A 20801-nucleotide genomic window follows, 5' to 3' on the forward strand; every position below is an offset into this window, starting at 1 on the left:
TTCAAAAGTTGATTTATTGGTTTGCACATGGTTCTGTGGAAGAGATAAACAGGTTTGGAGAGGAGACACAATGGGATTATGAGGCAGACTTTCACACCTGAGCCCGGCTGCTGGTCTGACTGCTGAGGACACTGTCCTCGTGTCTCTGCCATTTTCTTACTGCCACTTTCTATTGTATCTTAAATAGTAAACACCATCCCTATAGCTTCCATGGACATATGCTACAAAAGAGATTACCCACATAGGATTAGGAAGCATGTTAATCTTAATCTCATTCATCTTTTTAGATTTTATCTGTTCAGAATGTTTTGTTCCCTTTGTGCTTTTCTGATGTGCACAGTTACGGTCTGGAAATATATATATGCATTTTGTATATTTGATCTCTTTTCCCTGGCATTAACAAGCACTTTGGGTGAATGAACTCCTATATTTAGAGCTGCCCCTTAAGAAAGCCTGTGACCACCCTCAACTGCCATGTTGCAACCTCCATGAAAAGATCACCTCCATTCAAATGAAAATCACTCACCTTCCTGGTCCCTTGTTTGAGAGAATAATGAAGTATTTCAGGTTCACACATTTACAGCTCATTTTGCATAACTGAATAATTAAACAGCTGTTGTTTTTGTACACTGGGGTAGTAACCTAGTTGTTTTCAGATGGACCTCTACTCTTTTATTTATAAAATACTTGAAAAAAACTGAAGTGATATGACTCATAATATGTAAAAAACAAAAAACAAAACAAAACAAAAAAAACATATATATATTTATTTAGATTTTCTAGAAGACACATTATTGCCGAGATCGATTTATAATTCAACACAGAAAACATAACATGCAGCAATTTACATTCTGTAAAAGGAATCAATTAATTTGTTTCCAGTCCTGTTCTTGAAAACAAGAAGTGATATGAGAGACCTTGTGGTTATTATTGCATTAGTGTAAATACAAAAAAAAACTAAGTAACATGACCATTGTATATTAATATGCTGAAATATGTACATGCACTGCTTGCTTGGAAGTAGAATTAATTATGCAGAAAATGCAATCATATTGTAATGCTTGGATAAGATAAAAATATATATACGCAGAAAAATATATGCAGCTGTAAATAAAAACAACAACGAAGTTTGTGTCCAACAAGACTCAGTATTACTATGTTTACAATGGTATATGAAAAATGTCACCCCAACGCAGAAGCACAGTAGGAGTGTATGATTTGATTTGAACAAGCAAATTTTACCATAATAGGAGGCAAATATAAATAGCTGAAGGGGAAGATCATCATAGTGATGTCAATTTAAAGGACTTAAACAGAATAGGATTTCAGGCATAAGTTATGTTTGCAATGAACATTTTGTAGAGAGAATATGATGTTCAACATATAACAACACAAAAACGCTATTGAACAGAAACCTTTAATATACAGTGTCTGTCTCTAAAAGTTCTCAGTCATTTATGGCATATGGATAAAATCTAACTTCTCTGGTTGAGTTTTGCAGACCCTAGTCATGTAAGTTTCAGGTGGGCACCAGTCACAGATGTTCCTAATAAAACCTCCATCTCCTTTCCGTCTTTTAGGACTGAAGAAGCGACTTGGATGAAAACATCTTCAAAACACTACTTGCTTTAGTTTCAGTTCTATAGAGGGTTTGTATCCAAACACTGCTGCTTATATCAGCTGTCAGAGGAACCGTTGCTATGGAAAGACCGTAGGCCAGAACCACTGAATGCACTGACGCAGAGTCACAGAAATACTATGTATACATACAGAGTAACGCTAACGCGGCAAACACGCAAAATTCCTAACACTCAGATAAAATTAGGTTTGCTTCAGTTCCAAGGCTTACCCAAGCAGCCTTGGAGTTTGGCTTTCAACACTGAATCAGTTTACGGTAAAACTCCAGCAATATGACTCAGTGCTGAGGCGCCGTAAAAGCTTCCTGCAACTATTCTGGACTGATTGTCACCATGTGACAAGATGATGCAGCCAAATGCTGAGAAAAACAGAGAGAGAGAGAGAGTATGTGAGTGTGTAAGAGAGAGAGAGACTGTTGATGAGTCAGAGGAGGCTGATTCTGATGTAATCCTCCCTCCCTCCCTCCCTCCCTCTGCTTCCCCTGCCTACATGGCTGATACTGGCTTTTCAAATCACAAAATATTGCAACACCAGGGCAAACCATTTTATTTAAGTGAACCACACTCCTACGGTATCTATAATTACATGTATCAATGGCATTTCTTCAAGTCATTATATTCTCATGAGTCAGAAGAATAGAAGCAACACAACAACAATCATTTCAAGAGATCTGCAACTTTGATTAAACTTGTCAACACTAAGTATCGGACACTACATAATCCTCATGTGTCTGTTTTAACATTTCAGATGTACACACAGGATGAATTACTTCACATTTTCCATTCATGTACATTGTATTTGCAGTTTTAGATATCTGCTGTTTTATTTTCTATACATCTTAATGGAAAACAACAACACCTATTTCAAATACGTACCGGATATGCTCAACTTTGACAGTACTAGTCAAAATATAATCATTATATATACTGTATATGTAATACATATACCGCTGTCAACAAATGCTGCCATACATTATGTTTTCAGAAATTAAACTTGGCAATGTCTTAAATGACTTTCATATCTTCTAACATCAATATATTTGATTCACATGACGAAAAAAGAGAAATAAAAGAATTTGCTTGGACAATGTTGTGAAACATGAATGACTGTTTTTGTTTCTCATAACAGAACATCACAAAATGTAAAACTTATAATGCCCTCTGTGAAGAAATATATTAAACACACTCTCAAGCCTATTTACATTACTATTCATTCATTAAAATTACATTTGTTGTTATCATTGTTAATGCCATATTTTTACAGGTGTTTTGTATTCTTGTCTATGTCTTGTATCTATGTTGCTGATGTGTGGAATGTTATCTGTGAATCCATGAACTAAATGACAAGAGCACATAAACATTATGCCAACCAGTAAAACATTATATAAACAGAAAACAAATACATGAATAAGTAAACACACATGCAAAAACATTAAAGTTCATAGTTTAACTTAAATGGAGCAGCTTTGAATGTCACTTCACTTGGGAACAAAGTTTTTTTATGAGCCAATGTCTACATCGTTTCTGTAATAAGAAACGGATAAGAGAAATAAACAATGTACAATAAATGATAAACTCTTAATAGATTAAATTACAAATTACAAATTGGCAAAACAAGACAAGTTCATTTAATAGCCTTCACAAATATGATTCAAGGTAGCCTACTGTCCTCAAACCATACAAGGAAAAATGGACACGGATAGATATAATCACAACAGGGTTCAGACCATATTATATTCTAAAGGCCTTTTTCCTTAAAAGCACAAAACCTGAGACCTGTTTATCATTTTCTTTTCTGCTTTAATCTGGAAACCAACACTCATCCGTTTCCCTGCAGCTGAATCCCACCTCCTTTCTGGGGAACACCGATTTACTGCGGGATCTCAGTGTTTATCATATGAAAAAAACTGCTCTTGGATCAGCCTCCTCTCAATTCTCTGCGCATTGTTAGCAATGCGTCCTCAGGGGCTTGGCGCATGCGCAATGCCTCGTGTTGCAACACAGACACAGATCGACAGCAGTCGTCATCTGGAGAAAACAGACATATCTGTTTCTTTTAAGACAACCCGAAACATGCGAGCTGTGAAGGATTCTTGCGATTATATAAGGAGTATACTTTTTACAATTGAGGAACATTTGGAAATAGCGCGATAAATAACACGAAATTTGTTTTCCAGTCACGTGGTCGAGCCTGACCAATCGGAGCGAGCCAAAAATTCAGCCGAAAGTATGTCCTTTGTTCGGAGATTTCAACTTTATCCTCAAATCTGAGTCTTATACTTCGGGCAGATCACAGGATGTCGATGCGGATGTTGTGTCTTTTGTGAGAATGGACGCGCCGTGGATTTGTTTTTTTTTTATTTCTTTTATTTTTTTTCGCGGAATGCCACGTGTTCAAGTTTGATTCTCAGGCTTATTTCATCACATGACTCCCCTCCCCCACCACCCAGCCCAGGGAATGGAGGAAGAAGGCGGACATGTTTGAGGGAAATGTGTTGGTTTAAAAGTATCGAGGTGGAAGACGAGAAGAGATTATTTGAAGAAATATTTTCGCATTATTTTGGGGATTTACCAGTCGACATTTGTATTTATTTTAAAATTCGAGATCTTCATGTCAATTTTTGAAAATATTTGATTTTATTTTTTGTACATGTAACTTTACATTCTTAACGGTATAATGTAATTTAAATAATAACTGCTTCAGGTTATCAAAACTTTAGTAATCTTTGTTATTGTGTGGCTATAATGTTACTTTCCTTTATCTATTTGAGTGACATTGTAGGGAATTTGTAACCTTGGTGTGGGGGATGGGCGCAGATAGTTAGGTAACCATTTTGTGTTACTCTTTTTTGTTGAGTTTCGGCTAAATCTTTTAAAGGTTTATTTATTTAGTATTGTTTTGTGTTTTAGGGATTGGCGTTTTAGGGAATATAGTTTGAATGTATTTGTTTTGTATAGTCTCAAAGGTCAGGAGTGGCTTTTTGTTTTTTAAAAAACGTATTACTCATCTTTTAATTGCCTTTATTTGTGTTGGATCGTTAGTGTCAATTTTCTAATTACTTGGGTCTGGCGTTAGCTTTTTAATCAAATGTTGTATTGTTAGTTGGGAAATCTGCTGTGTCATTCAGCGTTGTGACCCTACTAGGTGTGGTCGTTAAGTCACAATGACGGAGTTACACTGTTCATTTAAGTAAATGTGGGACTTTAGCCTTTTCGTTGTGTGTTCAGTTTAGTTTTAGGCCTGGTCTTGGTTCTTTTACTGCTTTGCTGTGTGTGGGTTGTGAAGGCCTTGCTTGGTTGGCAGTGTTGTCAGATTGTTATTTTTCCAAGAGAAGTTGGCTTATTACACCAGTTTGTGTTGTTAGGGTTAATTTCTTTAGCATTTTGTCCGTTTTGTTTGACACTTTGACTTATTTGTAGCAGATAATTCGAGTTTAGTGGTCTGTTTTCAGCAGCTCAAGATGGCGGCCGTGTGTCTTTCTGAAAGACACAAATGCGGACATCACGGTAAGTAGGGGAGAAGCTCTGGCTCTACGTCACCGAGTGTAAGAGCCAATAGGATTCCTGGTATTTACACTGGAAGCCCGCGTCTGAGACGCTTAGACCAATCAGCGTCGACGTTTTGCACACGTTGATGTAATGTAACATGATAAGGAACTAGGTGGCTTCGTTGCCTTCGGTTTTTGTGGAGGATTATATGGCGGAGCCAGTTACAGGCAGTCTTTCTGTAATACTGAATGGGCTGGACCAATAGCATTGTGCAATGTCTTTGACGGACAGGATAATCATGCGAATAGGTTGGTCTGAAAGACTGTCAGTGGCGTTTCGGTGTCTAGGGGTGTGGTGACTTTGATGGATGTCGTAAATGGCGAATAGGAATTCCAGGGGCGGGTATGTTCGGAGGTAGTTCATCCAATGGGGTGAATGGGCGGTGTATAAAAAACCGGGTGTAGTCGCATCGTCGCCATTTCAACGAAGCAGATTAGAAGGAGTTCGTCGTGGCGGGGAGCGGACCAACCTGACGAACAGAGACGGATCCTGGTTTGAGTCTAGCTAAAAACAGAATCCGGATCCATCCTGATGGATATGGCTGTTAACCCGCCCCTTGACAGGTATCTACCGGTAAAACTGACTCTCAGCTTTCCGTCAAAGGGAATATTTTATACAATTGTAATGATTTTTTTTTCTCAAAATATCGGCGGTTGCTGCCCGTGTTTGCTGTACTATGGTGGAAGAGAGATGGTCACTGGCTATATCAGAGAAATACGCGTGTAGTTTCTTTAATTTAGAGATTAAAAGCCTTTAATGGTAGAAGAATTTAAATGTTTTGCTGTGACTGTGGATCTTGCTACTCCGGCGCCATCTTCTCCCGCTGCCTGGTGTTAGCATTGCTAGCGTTAGCTCCACAGACCAGAGCCTTCCTTATGACAGGCGTGATGGTAACACGGCCACAGTTTGAGACTAACTTTTTTTGCGTGTATTCGTGCAGGGGTAGTTGTTCTGTGTCGCAACGTTTGCAACTAGTTAAGAAACTAGTTGTTTTGTTTCACCGTTGTCTTTAATAAATGTGCAGCGTCCTTCTGCACCCAAACACCGCTGCTTGCATCAGCTGGCAGCTCAAAGCACTGAAGCGGAGGCATAGAAATACTGTATACAGAGAAAGAGTCGGATAAGATTTGTTTTGCTTCAGTCCATTCACGCGTTCTGGATTACAATCTTTTCCACAGCAACAATTCCTTCAACAACGGATGCAAGCAGCAGTGTTTGGGTGCAGAAGGACACAGCACATTTTTCAGTAACTTCTGTCAGCGTTTAGTACAAAACGCATTTATATGTAGGAGACACGAACAGTTGAACCCGACTTGAGTCAGATTAGTTTTGGAGCATATACGCGGAAATGCCGGAGGATTTGTGCTTGTTTTGCCGGCTTGATGTTGTAGCCATGTGACCGTCAGGGGTTGTTGTTGTGAAGGGCTAACACAGCAGCTGTTATCGCCGGCTCCGTTGGTAAATTATTATTATTTAAATAAAAAAAAAAAAAGAAAACTAAAGACAATTGGCTGCCTTTGAGTTTGTGTTGACGAACTAAATGTTCTCCATGTGTGTTGGGATTGTTTGAGCCGGTTGCCTGGTTACAGAGCTCAGTGTCGCGCTTTATTCGGGTAAAAGTTAGGACTCCAGGTTTTTACTTTACTGTACGTTTTGTTTTCATTTTGTATGGAACTCTTTATTTGTTAATCATCACACATTTAATATTATTTCTGTTTTAGTGTTGTTAATGTACATGATTACCTTCCTTTTTTTTAATAATAAAGTATACTAACTGTCAAATATGTTTCCAAAAGTTGTATCATTTAAAATGGCCTGCTTAAATATGCATAAATGAAATTAGCATATTAGCTCAACCCTTGTAATTATATGTATTTTACATATAATCTGAACTGCCTTCTTAAGTTTGGTGGTGGGTCAGTGCAAACGTAATCCTGTTGTATATGTAGAAGATGATCAGTGTGGTAAGCACCTGTCCAGTGGGGAAACAACACCTGTACGTCGTAGCACCAGATTCTTTAGGGTCCTAAAAAATAAAGACATTTGTTTACTTAGAGATGTTAGCACCAGATGGCCCTAAATGCCCACTGTGCCTTTGGAACGAGCCAAAATTTGAATTTCAGAAAGCTGAAAGAGAAAGTAACGGTGAGTTTATGGCCATGATAACGGTGTGAGAGGCAACATTTATTATTTTTTTTTTAATTTCCTTCACTAGAGAAATGCATTAATTGCACAGAACTGCATGTCACCATTGGAGCGTAACTGATTATACCCAAAGCAACTGTGCACATCTTAGATATGAGCACTGGGGACATTGCAGAAAGTGTGAGACATTAGATTGTTAAAGGTCTTCAGATGAACACGCACACTGTTGCACAAGACCGACACAAGTTAGATGTGGTTACACATTCTCCTTAATAGCAGGGAGACGGGGTAATGTGCGGCTAAAACCTTGTAACCGAGAGCCTCCTGCTGACTTCAGCTAGTGACGCTACACTGAGGGTTATTGAGCAGGCTAACGGCAGCACGTCTCCTCCAGTGTCTCCTTTCTCGTCCAGCAGAAACTAAACTACACGCTTTAGAGTTACAAATAGCTAATAAGCAATATCACTAAACTTGTATTGAAAGCGTATACTGGATTCTAAAGCTTACTGAGTGACTGGTAGTGGAGCATTTTTTGTTTGAATGTTGGAAAACCCTAGAAGAGTCTGGTGATTACTGTAACGCGGCAGCTGAAACCCCACCCACAAGCCTTCAGGAGGGTTTATTTACATGGAGACGGAGGTGGAGTTTGAGCCTGTGATCAGTGAGGGGTGTAGAAACGAGGAAGTGTTGTGAGTGCTGGTACGACAGGACGGTGACTTCCAAGTCAGACCTGTTTATGGCTGTTGTAATATATTGAATATGTGACGGGTTCTTTGTGCCTTGGATTAGGTTGATGGGATAATACACAATGTGTGCCAACAAGGGAACGCTATTATGTCAGGTGACTTAAGATAATTATTTTCACATTAATCTCAGGTTACTGAGAGATAAAACCCCTTTTTAATTCACCATGTTTCTTTACCTTAAGTAAAGAAACAAGTTGACTTTATTTTGCATTAATGTCACCTTTAGTTACCACAGCAGGGATGTTTTTTTTTATTTAATTTGTTATGGCAGAGACTTTAGAAATTAAAGTCTTGGTGTTGTAGTTCAACAAATGACAAAAAAAGTAAATTATCTTCAGCGTGGAAGCTCATTTTAGTTTTTCAATTGTCCTCTTTACAGCTCCCATGTTGGGCTTGAGGTCGGCATGTTGGGAGTCTCGATGGATCAGGGCTCTGGCACCGCTGGGAAACGCATCCGAAAGCCCTCGCTCCTCTACGAGGGCTTTGAGAGTCCTGGGCTGCCGCCCCTCAGTCAGACGGTGCATTCAGGGCCCCCACAGCCCCCTGTGAGGGACCCTAACCGGCAGGGGAGGATGACCAACCAACTCCAGTTCCTACAGAAAGTCCTGCTCAAGTCTCTATGGAGGCACCACTTTGCTTGGCCTTTCCATGAACCCGTAGATGCCGCCAAGCTCAACCTGCCTGTAAGTGTTAATCGCCCTTCGTCTTATTTATATTCTACTATTCACAAAACAGGCTTCGTCTATTGACTGTAGTGGGTTTCAGTCTGTTTGAAGATTCCTGTTGATCTTTTTTTTTTGTCTTCTGCCTCCTCAGGACTATCATAGGATCATTAAAACTCCTATGGACATGGGAACTATCAAGAAGAGATTAGAAAACAACTACTACCGCAGTGCCAGTGAATGCATGCAGGACTTCAACACCATGTTTACCAATTGCTATATTTATAATAAGGTAAACCATTTGTGTTCATGTGAGAAATAATGAGTCTGGTGCATGTTTGATTTCAGCAGTGACAGATGTTTTGTTTTATCTTAATGTCACGTGCAAAATATGATGCATTGCTTCTCGTGTACAATCTAATAATCTGTTTATCACCTTGCAGCCAACAGATGACATCGTTCTGATGGCCCAGTCACTGGAGAAGGCGTTTCTGCAGAAAGTGGCTCAGATGCCCCAGGATGAGCTAGAACTTCCTCCCCCTCCTCCGCGGAGTAAAGCAGTCAAACCGGGGAGAAAAGGCAGAGGTAATGCAAGTGAGCAGTGGCTGCATCAACGTGCACGAACATTGTTTTTTTTTTTTTTTAATGCACGTAAATTCATTTTATTATTTTTTTTTAAATGAATCTTCCTCCCTCTTCTCTCCCAGTGTCTGGAGGAGTGACAACAGCCCATCAAGTCCCAGCAGTCTCCCAGTCGGCGTACTCCCCACCCACCCCAGAAACACCTGACTCCATCCTCTCCACGCCCCCACAGACACTTTTGACCAAGAGCTTGCCCCCGACGCTCGCTCTCGAGCAGAACATCCCGACCATTACAGGTCTGCCTCCCACGCAGCCCACCGCTAAGGTAACAATCGACGCTTCACTCTTTTGTGTTTAAGAATTTTGAGTAAAAATTGACGAAGGCCGCAGACACAACAACGCTCCTCTTCTCTTCAACCACAGAAAAAAGGCGTGAAGCGGAAAGCGGACACGACCACCCCGACCACGATGGCCATGCCCATCATGAGCACCATGGGCGTCAGCGGCATAAGCCTGGGGCTGGGGGGCGGACACGACTCGCCGCTCACCCTCACATCGCTGGGCGTGGACCACGACTCCGGTTTAGGAATGACCCAAGGCCTCAGCCTCAGCCAGAGCATGGGGATGGGAATGGGCATGGGCCGCGGAACAATGATCATGGGAACCAAAGCGGCGTCGGCGAGCAGGAGGGGGGTGAGCGGGCGGCCCATCAAGCCCCCGAAGAAAGATTTACCGGACTCCATTCTGCCGCCGCCGGTGCGCCGCAGCAAGCTGAGCCCTCAGCTCCGCTACTGCAACGGGGTCCTGAAGGAGCTGCTTTCCAAGAAGCACGCGGCGTACGCCTGGCCCTTTTACAAGCCGGTCGATGCCACGACACTAGGACTTCATGACTACCATGATATCATCAAACAGCCCATGGACCTCAGCACCATCAAGGTACTGGAGCGTCAATTATTCCTCAGTTCATCCTCTGTCTAAGAGTGGACGTGCTCCAGTTTTATATGTGAAAATAGGACGTTTGTTTTGTTATTTTTTTGTCTAATATGTGAAACGTTGTTGTGTCTGTAGAGGAAGATGGACAGCAGAGAGTACCGGGACTCGCAGCAGTTCTCTGCTGACGTCAGACTGATGTTCTCCAACTGCTACAAGTACAACCCCCCGGATCATGACGTGGTGTCCATGGCCAGAAAACTCCAGGTGCTCATTTAGTCTTTTTTTTAAGGCTGAGTTTCTAGTTTCTACCGTTTGCCTTCTTGTTTTCAAACCGGTCGACTCTCGTTTCTCTTCCAGGACGTGTTTGAGTTCTGCTTTGCTAAGATGCCAGACGAGCCTCCAGCGCCACCAAGCTCCTCGTCTTCCTCCTCCTCCTCCTCCTCGTCCTCGGAGAGTGAGCTCAGCAGTGAGAGCGAGGAGAGCGAGAGCAGCCCCAGCTCCGACTCCGAGGAGGAGAGGGCAAACCGGCTGGCAGAGCTGCAGGAGCAGGTTTGTGCTTCAGTGGAAAACCAAGTCATTGCAGCAGCAGCAGCAGCAGAAAAATGCTCACGTTTCAGGTGCTAATCTGAGTTTGTCTCATTTATTTTTTTCAGCTTAAAGCCGTGCACGAGCAGCTCACCGCACTCTCCCAGGGCCCCATTGTCAAACCCAAGAAGAAGAAAGAGAAGAAAGACAAGAAGAAGAAGAAAAAGGTAGAAAAGGAAAAGCATCGGAGGATAGAGGAGGAGCTGCTGCCGGTTAAACCGCCCAAGGCGCCAAAAATCACCAAGACTCCGAAACCCAAGAGCAACCGAGCGATAGGCGTTCCCGTGATTCCCATCAAGAAGACGGCGAGCAAGAAAAACAACAAGAGCAAGTGAGTGCAGCCCCCTGCTGGACGGAGTAGGAACTGGAAGCTCGTGTGTGTGTGTGTGTGTGGGGTGTTTTCATTGACCACGATCGCGTCTTGTTTCAGATCCAAAAAGGGCGCCATGACGTTCAACGTCCCGCAGCCGGTCCACGACCCCATAGTGAGCCACTTCGACTCGGACGAGGAGGAGGAGACGTCGCCCATGTCCTACGACGAGAAGCGACAGCTCAGCCTGGACATCAACAAGCTGCCCGGCGAGAAGCTGGGCCGCGTCGTTTACATCATCCAGTCCCGCGAGCCGTCGCTCCGGGACACCAACCCCGAGGAGATCGAGATAGACTTCGAGACGCTGAAGCCGTCGACGCTGAGGGAGCTGGAGAGATACGTCATGACGTGTCTGAGGAAGAAACCTCGAAAACCATACGGTTAGTGGAAGGAAGAAGGTCATTGATTAGTTAGTGGTGGTTATTATTTTATGATGTAATCAACGCCGTTTCTTCTGTGTTCGTATGCAGCGAGTACTAAGAACAGCGCCGGTAAATCCCGGGAGGAGCTGGCTCTGGAGAAGCAGATGGAGCTGGAGAGGAGGCTGATGGACGTCAGTGGTCAGCTCAACTCTGGAAAGAAACCCCCGAAGACCAAACGTAAGTCCTCCGCACTGCTCCCTCTCACTTAACTCAAATACGCCGAGACGTGGATTAAATAAACATCCGTGTTCCGTTTGCTCCTGCAGCCGAGAAACCCGCGACGGAGACCAACACGCAGCCGTCACGTCTCAGCGCCAGCAGCTCGTCCTCGGACTCCTCCACGTCCTCGTCCTCGTCCTCGTCCTCAGACACAAGCGACTCAGACTCCGGCTGAGAGACGGAGTAGAAAGAGAGAGAGAGACGGACTGTTTCCCGTACGAAAGACTTTCTCCTCCCACCGACCCGGGCTGAACTGTAGAACAGATCAGACCAGACCAGGACATCTGGACACAACACGTCAAACCAAGAGTGAAAGCGAGAGAGAGAGAGAGAGAGATGGGGCTTTCCCTGCGCTCCAGTCTTCCAGTCCTGGACTCAGAAAGTGAAAGTTCCCTGGAAAACTGGCCTCGCTGGGTGGAGTGAGGGATGCTTCATCTCCTGCAAAAAAAACAACAACAACAACAAAAAAGAGGAGAAGAGTGACGCATGTGTTGGAGGGATAAGGGTGCTAGAGCCAGAATCTGTGTCATTTCTGGAGATATTTTCCCTTCTTACCGTGCTCCCTGTCTTTATGCTGTATAGATAAGGCGTACAGTTATATAAATATCTATTTTTCTTTTATAAAGAAGCATTTTATGGAGCTAATTTATTCCCTCATTCTGGGAAAGATTGAACTGGTGTGGGCCGAGTTGTGTTTTAATTTTTGTGTAGTTTTTTTTTTTCTTTTCTTTTCTTGAATGATAAAGAGGGGGTGGGGGGGGGAGGTGTTGGTGTGTGAATGCGTGTTCGTATGAATGTGTGTTCGTGTGTGTGTGTGTTTGCATGCACATGCGCGTGAGTGTGAGACCCCGGCACCTTTTAAGTGCAGCCTTGTGAAAGTTCCTCATCGTTTTGACGCAGGCGTTGAAAACCCGGTCTGCACAGAGAAGCACCTTGGTTCAGTAGAATACAGAACGCATGCAATACAGAGGAGCTGACGAACGGCCGCACCCGCTCATCTACGACTGTCCCGCATCCTCACGCTCCTCTCGGAAAGGTCGGCTACTGTACAGAGATGTGACATAGTTTAGAACCGTTTAAATGTTTCTGTTCCCGTGTCGACTGTCTCTTCCACCGTTTTCAGTTTCTCTGTAAAACATGTTGCTTTTTTCTTCTTCTTGTGACCAATCTGCTAATAAATTGTGAGGACGCGTCTCGTCCACTCACCTGTGCCCAAATAACACCTCGTTTCTTTGGATTTCTTTTTTTTGGCGTTTGACTTCAGTCGCAGGGACGTTTCTGACTTTCTCGTTCGATCGAGGGGGAAGATTTCGAAAACCTGAAACTGTCTTTAAAAGCTCTTCGGCCTTTTAGATCGACGGCAGCTGAACGTTTGATCTTCTCCATCAGCTCAGTTGTGTTTAAGTTATTCGTGTGATTTAAAAACCTTGATAACAGTCGGCAGGTCAACAGATCCAGTAGAGAAGAGGTGGTTTTTAATGTTGTGAGTTATAACGATGCACTGTTTGTTTTGGTGGTACTACTAAAAAAAGATTTTGTGATTTTTTTTTTTTAAGTAAGTGTGTTTTTTGTTTTTCAAATCAGCTGTGGCTTGAGATTAGTAGTAATACCTGCAAGTTAATATTTATTCAGGAAGAATAAATCTAAATACTGAAAGTAAAAAAGGGTTTTAAGTGGATGTCTATGAAATATGCACAGATTATCTGTCAGGATTGTAGAAGTGTACATAGAGTATATTACAGTCTCGGTCTTTGAGCATGTTTTTGTTTTTCCTTCAGTAACTTTATTCTTTCTTTTTTTTTTTTTTTTTTGCTCCTGTTTTAAAGCAGAATGCTCCTTCGCTCAGATTTACTCTTCTGAAGTTTGTCAGAAATCTAAAAGCCTCTGTACTGGACTCCATCAGCTCATCTGAACATCTGTACATAAATAAACTGACACATGTTCATCTTTTCACTGACTCCGGGGACATTTTATTACGTGGTGTTTGGAGCGAGTTCGAACTTTTAACGACATGAGATCATTTGTGTTTCCATTAATGATAAAGAACTGGTCTTTTTCTTACTTGTCCAAATAGAAAATGAGCAAAGTGCATCTTAAAAGTCTTAAACTCAACCAATCATCAAGAATCATTCCCAGCTCTAAATACACAAACTTAATTTCTGCCTCACTCTAAGAACTGGATCATTGTTTCAGCTTCATTTGCTCTAATGTTAGAAAACATCTATGTTGTTACTAAGCTGCACCCTCTCTCTCATGTATTATTTTTCTAATTCTTCCACAGACAAACTCGACAATTCTCCCACATGTTGTTAGACGACCATTAGAGCAAGAACCTAAGACCTGTGCAGGTAAAGATACACAACAAAAGTCCTTTAATAATCTGTTTTCACATTTAAAATGCATTTCTATGTATAATATTAGATCAAATGTTGTAAAGTAGGAAGTAAAATGTGAAAAAGTGTGAAAAAAATGTGATAAAGTCTGCATGTTATGTGTTACATGAGACGTTTTGCCTCAAAGGTGTAGGTGTACCACCACATATATATTTATATATTTATTCTTTGTGAATTGTTAAGACTGTTAAGACGATCATGGTCATATTTTCAGCTTCTCGTCTTATTCTAATGGACAGAGAAAAGATCTTCAAATTGCACAGTGGAAATCGAATGAAGGAAAGTAGCAACAGGAAACGCTTCTTGGCAGAAAACATGGTTTCAAGTGTCTTTATTGGCAGAAAGTTCATATGAAATCTACCAAACATAATAAATAAATAATAATAACTTATCAAAAGACACAAAACTCATAACTAAACACATCACTATATGATTGTATGTAATAAATAAATAAATACAAATAGTACAAGTAGTATTGTAAAAGTATGCAAAATACAAGAATATATGTACATAATAGTATATAAAAATACATATGCGTTACATTTGTATTGCGTATGAGATAAATACACAATGTAAATCTATTTTTTCTTTGCCGTTATACTTTTTATCTCCAAATTCTGTCTTATCACTAAACTAGTAAAAATACGCCGTAGACACAAACTCATAAACATTAATGTAATGGCTTCTTTCCGTTTACATGAGTTTCTTTATGATCTGAAGTTTTTTCTCCCTCTAGCGGCCACACTGATGAACTACATGATTGGTGTCAAGCTAAACGCAATGATTGTAGCAACGCTTCCGGAGATTCATTTCAGAGTAAAAGCATTTAAATTTAGCGATAACGGTAACGGAAACTAGTCACAGTTGCCGATGTTGCGAGACTTTTTGTCATAACTAAAGCTTCAAATATTTTCCTACTCTTTCAAGATTTGTGAGACCATTTTTAGACTCGCTTTTAAGTTACGTTTTGTATATATTAAGCGAATAATATGTGCGTAAGGAGAAAACAATTAGCCATCGGAGGTCATTTAGGGATACATAAACACAAATATTAAAGCTAACGACGTCATGTATATTCTTTAATGTATTCCTTATGTGAAAGGAACAGTACAATTATTATTTATTTTCTCTCCTCTTGTAGAGAAAAGAGAGTCAGGCGCTCATCTCCCTCTAGCGGACAAACTGAAAACTACAACACCAGAGAAAACTGTCATGGCGGCCGCTGCGAGACTCATGTCACTCTGGTCGCTATTTAGTTTATATTAATATATAATTTAGACATTAGTTACACATTGTAATGTAAAAATTAAAATACTCGAAAGTTTCAAAAGTCCACCAGTTTATTTCTGATCACGTGTTTTTCCTCTCCGTCCTCCTCGTCCTCTGGTGGCCACAGTGAGAAAGTACATGGTTAGTGTCAGATTTATAAATATGAATGAACACAGCAGGAATCACACAAGAACAACAATTCGACGTGTTCGGAGAATCTAATATAATATTGTGTTAATTAATAAATTAAAAAAATTAAACGTTTCAAAAGTGTATTACTTTTTATCTGATCAGGGGTTTCCACGCCCTCTGGCGGCCACACTAAGGAACTACATGTGTAGTGTGAAGTTAGACGCAATGCTTGTAGCTACGCTTCCGGTACTTGATTTAAAAATAAAAGCATTTAGGTTGTAGCGACAAATACAACAGAATGTAGTCATAGCTGACAATGTTCCGACACTTTTTGTCATCACTAAAGCTTCAGACGTGTCTCTTCTTTCCTCTTGTAGAGAAAAGAGAGTCAGGCGCTCATCTCCCTCAGGCGGACAAACTAAAAGCTACAACAACAGAGAAAACTGTCATGGCGGCCGCCGCAAGACTCATGTCACTCTGGGTTCTGGTCGCCATTTAGTTTATATTATTATATAATTTAGACATTATTTATACATTATAATCTCTGAATTAAAATACTCAAAAGTTTCAAAAGTCCATCAGTTTATTTCTGATCAGGTGTTTTTCCTCTCCGCCCTCCTCGACCTCTGGTGGCCACAGTGAGGAAGTACATGGTTAGTGTCAGATTTATAAATCTGAATTAACTCAGCAAGAATCAAAACAGGAGCAAAAATTCGACATATTCGGAGTATCTAATATAATATTGTGTTAATTAATAAATTCAAATAATTGAACGTTTCAAAAGTGTATTGCTTTTTATCTGATCAGGGGTTTCCACGCCCTCTAGCGGCCACGCTGAGGAACTACATGTGTAGTGTGAAGTTAGACGCAATGCTTGTAGCTAAGCTTCCGGTACTTGATTTTTATTCACAGTGTAGCGACAAATACAACAGAATGTAGTCATAGCTGACAGTGTTCCGACACTTTTTGTCATCACTACAGCTTCAGATGTGTCCCTTCTTTCCTCTTGTAGAGAAAAGAGAATCAGGCGCTCATCTCCCTCAAGCGGACAAACTGAAAGCTACAACAACAGAGAAAACTGTCATGGCGGCCGCCGCAAGACTCATGTCACTCTGGGCTCTGGTCGCCATTTAGTTTATATTATTATATAATTTAGACATTATTTATATATTATAATGTAAGAATTAAAATACGCAAAAGTTTCAAAAGTCCACCCGTTTATTTCTGATCAGGTGTTTTTCCTCTCCGTCCTCCTCGTCCTCTGGTGGCCACAGTGAGAAAGTACATGGTTAGTGTCAGATTTATAAATATGAATGAACACAGCAGGAATCACACAAGAGCAACAGTTCGACCTGTTCGGAGTATTTAATATAATATTGTGTTAATTAATAAATTAAAACAATTGAACGTTTCAAAAGTGTATTACTTGTTGTCTGATCAGGCCCCCGCCCTCTAGCGGCCACGCTGAGGAACTACATGTGTAGTGTGAAGTTAGACGCAATGCTTGTAGCTACGCTTCCGGTACTTGATTTAAAAATAAAAGCATTTATAGTGTAGCGACAAATATAACAGAATGTAGTCATAGCTGACAGTGTTCTGATACTTTTTGTCATCACTAAAGCTTCAGATGTGTCTATCTTCAGGCGCTCATCTCCCTCAAGCGGACAAACTAAAAGCTACAACAACAGAGAAAACTGTCATGGCGGCCGCCGCAAGACTCATGTCACTCTGGGCTCTGGTCGCCATTTAGTTTATATCTTTATATAATTTAGACGTTATTTATATATTATAATCTCTGAATTAAGATACTCAAAAATCCACCAGTTTATTTCTGATCAGGTGTTTATCCTCTCCGCCCTCCTCGTCCTCTGGTGGCCACAGTGAGAAAGTACATGGTTAGTGTCAGATTTAGAAATATGAATAAACACAGCGGAATCACACAAGAGCAACAATTCGACGTGTTCGGAGTATCTAATATAATATTGTGTTAATTAATAAATTAAAAAAATTAAACGTTTCAAAAGTGTGTTACTTTCTGTCTGATCAGGGGTTTCCACGCCCTCTGGCGGCCACACTGAGGAACTACATGTGTAGTGTGAAGTTAGACGCAATGCTTGTAGCTACGCTTCCGGTACTGATTTAAAAATAAAAGCATTTACAGTGTAGCGACAAATATAACAGAATGTCGTCATAGCTGACAGTGTTCCGACACTTTTTGTCATCACTACAGCTTTAGACGTGTCTCTTCTTTCCTCTTGTAGAGGAAAGAGAGTCAGGCGCTCATCTCCCTCAAGCGGACAAACTGAAAGTTACAACAACAGAGAAAACTGTCATGGCGGCCGCCGCAAGACTCATGTCACTCTGGGCTCTGGTCGCCATTTAGTTTATATTATTATATAATTTAAACATTATTTATATATTATAATGTCAGAATTAAAATACTCGAAAGTTTCAAAAGTCCACCCATTTATTTCTGATCAGGTGTTTTTCTTCTACGTCCTCCTCGTCCTCTGGTGGCCACAGTGAGAAAGTACATGGTTAGTGTCAGATTTATAAATATGAATGAACACAGCAGGAATCACACAAGAGCAACAGTTCGACGTGTTCGGAGTATTTAATATAACATTGTGTTAATTAATAGATTCAAATAATTAAACGGTTCAAAAGTGTATTACTTTTTATCTGATCAGGGGTTTCCACGCCCTCTGGCGGCCACGCTGAGGAACTACATGTGTAGTGTGAAGTTAGACGCAATGTTTGTAGCTAAGCTTCCGGTACTTGATTTAAAAATAAAAGCATTTACAGTGTAGCGACAAATACAACAGAATTTAGTCATAGCTGACAATGTTCCGACACTTTTTGTCATCACTACAGCTTCAGATGTGTCTACCTACTTTCCTCTTGTAGAGGAAAGAGAGTCAGGCGCTCATCTCCCTCAAGCGGACAAACTAAAAGCTACAACAACAGAGAAAACTGTCATGGCGGCCGCCGCAAGACTCATGTCACTCTGGGTTCTGGTCGCCATTTAGTTTATATTATTATATAATTTAGACATTATTTATACATTATAATCTCTGAATTAAAATACTCAAAAGTTTCAACAGTCCACCAGTTTATTTCTGATCAGGTGTTTTTCCTCTCCGCCCTCCTCATCCTCTGGTGGCCACAGTGAGGAAGTAGTGTATATATATATATATATATATATATATATATATATATATATATATATATATATATATATATATATATATAGTGTATATATGATAATATCACAATTAAAATAATCAAAAGTTTGAAAGTCTATTTTCTTCTGATCAGTTTTTCCTCCTCTAGTGACAACAGTGAGGATGTACATGGTTAGATTTAGAAATATGAATTAACTCAGCAAGAATCAAAACAGGAGCGACAATTCGATATGTTCGAAATATCTAATATAAAATTCTTAAAATTAAAAAATTAAAATAATCAAACGTTTCAAAAGTGTATTACTTTCTTTCTGATCAGGGGTTTCCGCCCTCTAGCGGCCACGACCAGGAACTACATGGTTTTTGTCAAGCTGGACGTAATGCTTCAAGCAACATCTCCGGAAATTTATTTCAAAATAAAACCTTTACCATTTTCACGACAATTGTAACGGATATAAGTCACAGCAGCCAGTGTTTCGAGACTTTTTGTCATCATTAAAGTTTCAGATATTTTCCTACTCTTTGAAGAGTATTGAGATAATGTTTAAATTTGCTTTTATGTTACGTACATATAATTCAGTTAATATATACAAAACGTAAGGACAAAACAATTAGCCATATGAGGTAATTTGGGGAAACATAAACACAAATATTAAAGCTAACGAGTCCATGTATATTCTTTAATATATCACTTATGTAAAAGGAATAGTACAATTACTGTTATTTACCTTGTAGAAGAGGACTTCTAGAGAAAAAAAGAGTCATGTGCTCATCTCCCTCTAGCGGACAAAAAAATAAAAAAATAAAAAAATTGTCATGGCGACCGACGCAAGGCTCATATCAAAGTTGACTCTGGTCGCTATTTAGTTCGTATTATTATATAATTTAGATATTATTTATATATATATATATATATATAATAATAATGATATGATAATTTAAAAAATCGTTTAGCGACAACTGTAACGTAAAATATGTATATTGTTTAATATATTCCTTATATTAAAGGGAGTTCAATTGTTATTTTATTTTATTTTTTTAATTTTATTTTTATTTTTTAGCTTCGTTTACTCCTGTAGAGAAAAGAGAATCAGACGCGCATCTCCCTCTAGCGGACAAACTGAAAACCACAACAACACTTTGGTTGCTATTTAGATCTTATTGGTAGTAGTTTTGACATTATTTATATATAATGTTATCATAATTTAAACAAACAAAAGCTTTAAAAGTTATTAGTTTAGTTTTTTTCTGATCAAGGGGTTTCCGTCCTTTAGTGAGGAACTGCGTGGTTGGTATAAAGTCAGACGCAAGGCTCGTACTTATTTTATTCATTTATATAGTTTAGGAATCATGAATGTAATAATAATAATAATTATATATATTCTTTTCCAAGATAAATGTGTAATATATGTAATTTTATATTTCTATTATTTCCAATACATTACTGCTTAAATTAATTAATTAAAATAACCAAACGTTCCCAAACTTAGTGTCTTTCTGGTCAGAAGGGTTTCCTCCCTCCCTCTCCCTCTAGTGGCCACAGTGAGGAACTACATGGTTAACGTCAAGTTAGACGTGACGCTTCTCATTATGCTTCCGGTAATTCCTTTCAAAATAAAAACCTTTACAGTAGAACGACCAGATATGGTCTGTCACTGAGATTACGTGCCCATTCTTTGCTTTTTGTCCTTACCGAAGCTTCAAATACGTATTTTCTCACTCTTTCAAAAGTAGTTTCAGATTATATTTTCGCTGTGTTTTGTACATTACCGGAGAAATATGTAACAAGAAAACACGGAGCAGCGGTAATATAGAGATACATAAATACAAATATTAATGCATGTTTTAAAAATGTATACATATTTTTTTTATGCTATATAAAATATATTTTAAAAAATAGTTTTTAGTTTCGTGTACTCTTATGGGGAAAAGATAACCCGGCGCTCATCTCCCTCTAGCGGACAAACTGAAA

At 39.9% G+C, this 20801-nt stretch overlaps 1 protein-coding gene across 1 annotated transcript; it reads left to right on the top strand.

Annotated features, from left to right (window-relative positions):
- The first annotated feature begins 3618 nt into the window (after positions 1 to 3618).
- On the top strand, positions 3619 to 13801 carry brd2a (bromodomain containing 2a). The gene is made up of 12 exons (XM_047606028.1): positions 3619 to 5749; positions 8457 to 8760; positions 8894 to 9031; positions 9183 to 9324; positions 9447 to 9646; positions 9745 to 10257; positions 10390 to 10518; positions 10612 to 10803; positions 10908 to 11170; positions 11270 to 11589; positions 11680 to 11808; positions 11898 to 13801. The coding sequence occupies exons 1-12, from the start codon at positions 5718 to 5720 to the stop codon at positions 12023 to 12025; spliced, it is 2490 nt and encodes an 829-aa protein (XP_047461984.1). The 5' UTR covers positions 3619 to 5717; the 3' UTR covers positions 12026 to 13801.
- Positions 13802 to 20801: the final 7000 nt, after the last annotated feature.

The sequence above is a fragment of the Mugil cephalus genome, chromosome 14 (assembly GCF_022458985.1).
Source record: "Mugil cephalus isolate CIBA_MC_2020 chromosome 14, CIBA_Mcephalus_1.1, whole genome shotgun sequence".
Taxonomy (NCBI): domain Eukaryota; kingdom Metazoa; phylum Chordata; class Actinopteri; order Mugiliformes; family Mugilidae; genus Mugil; species Mugil cephalus.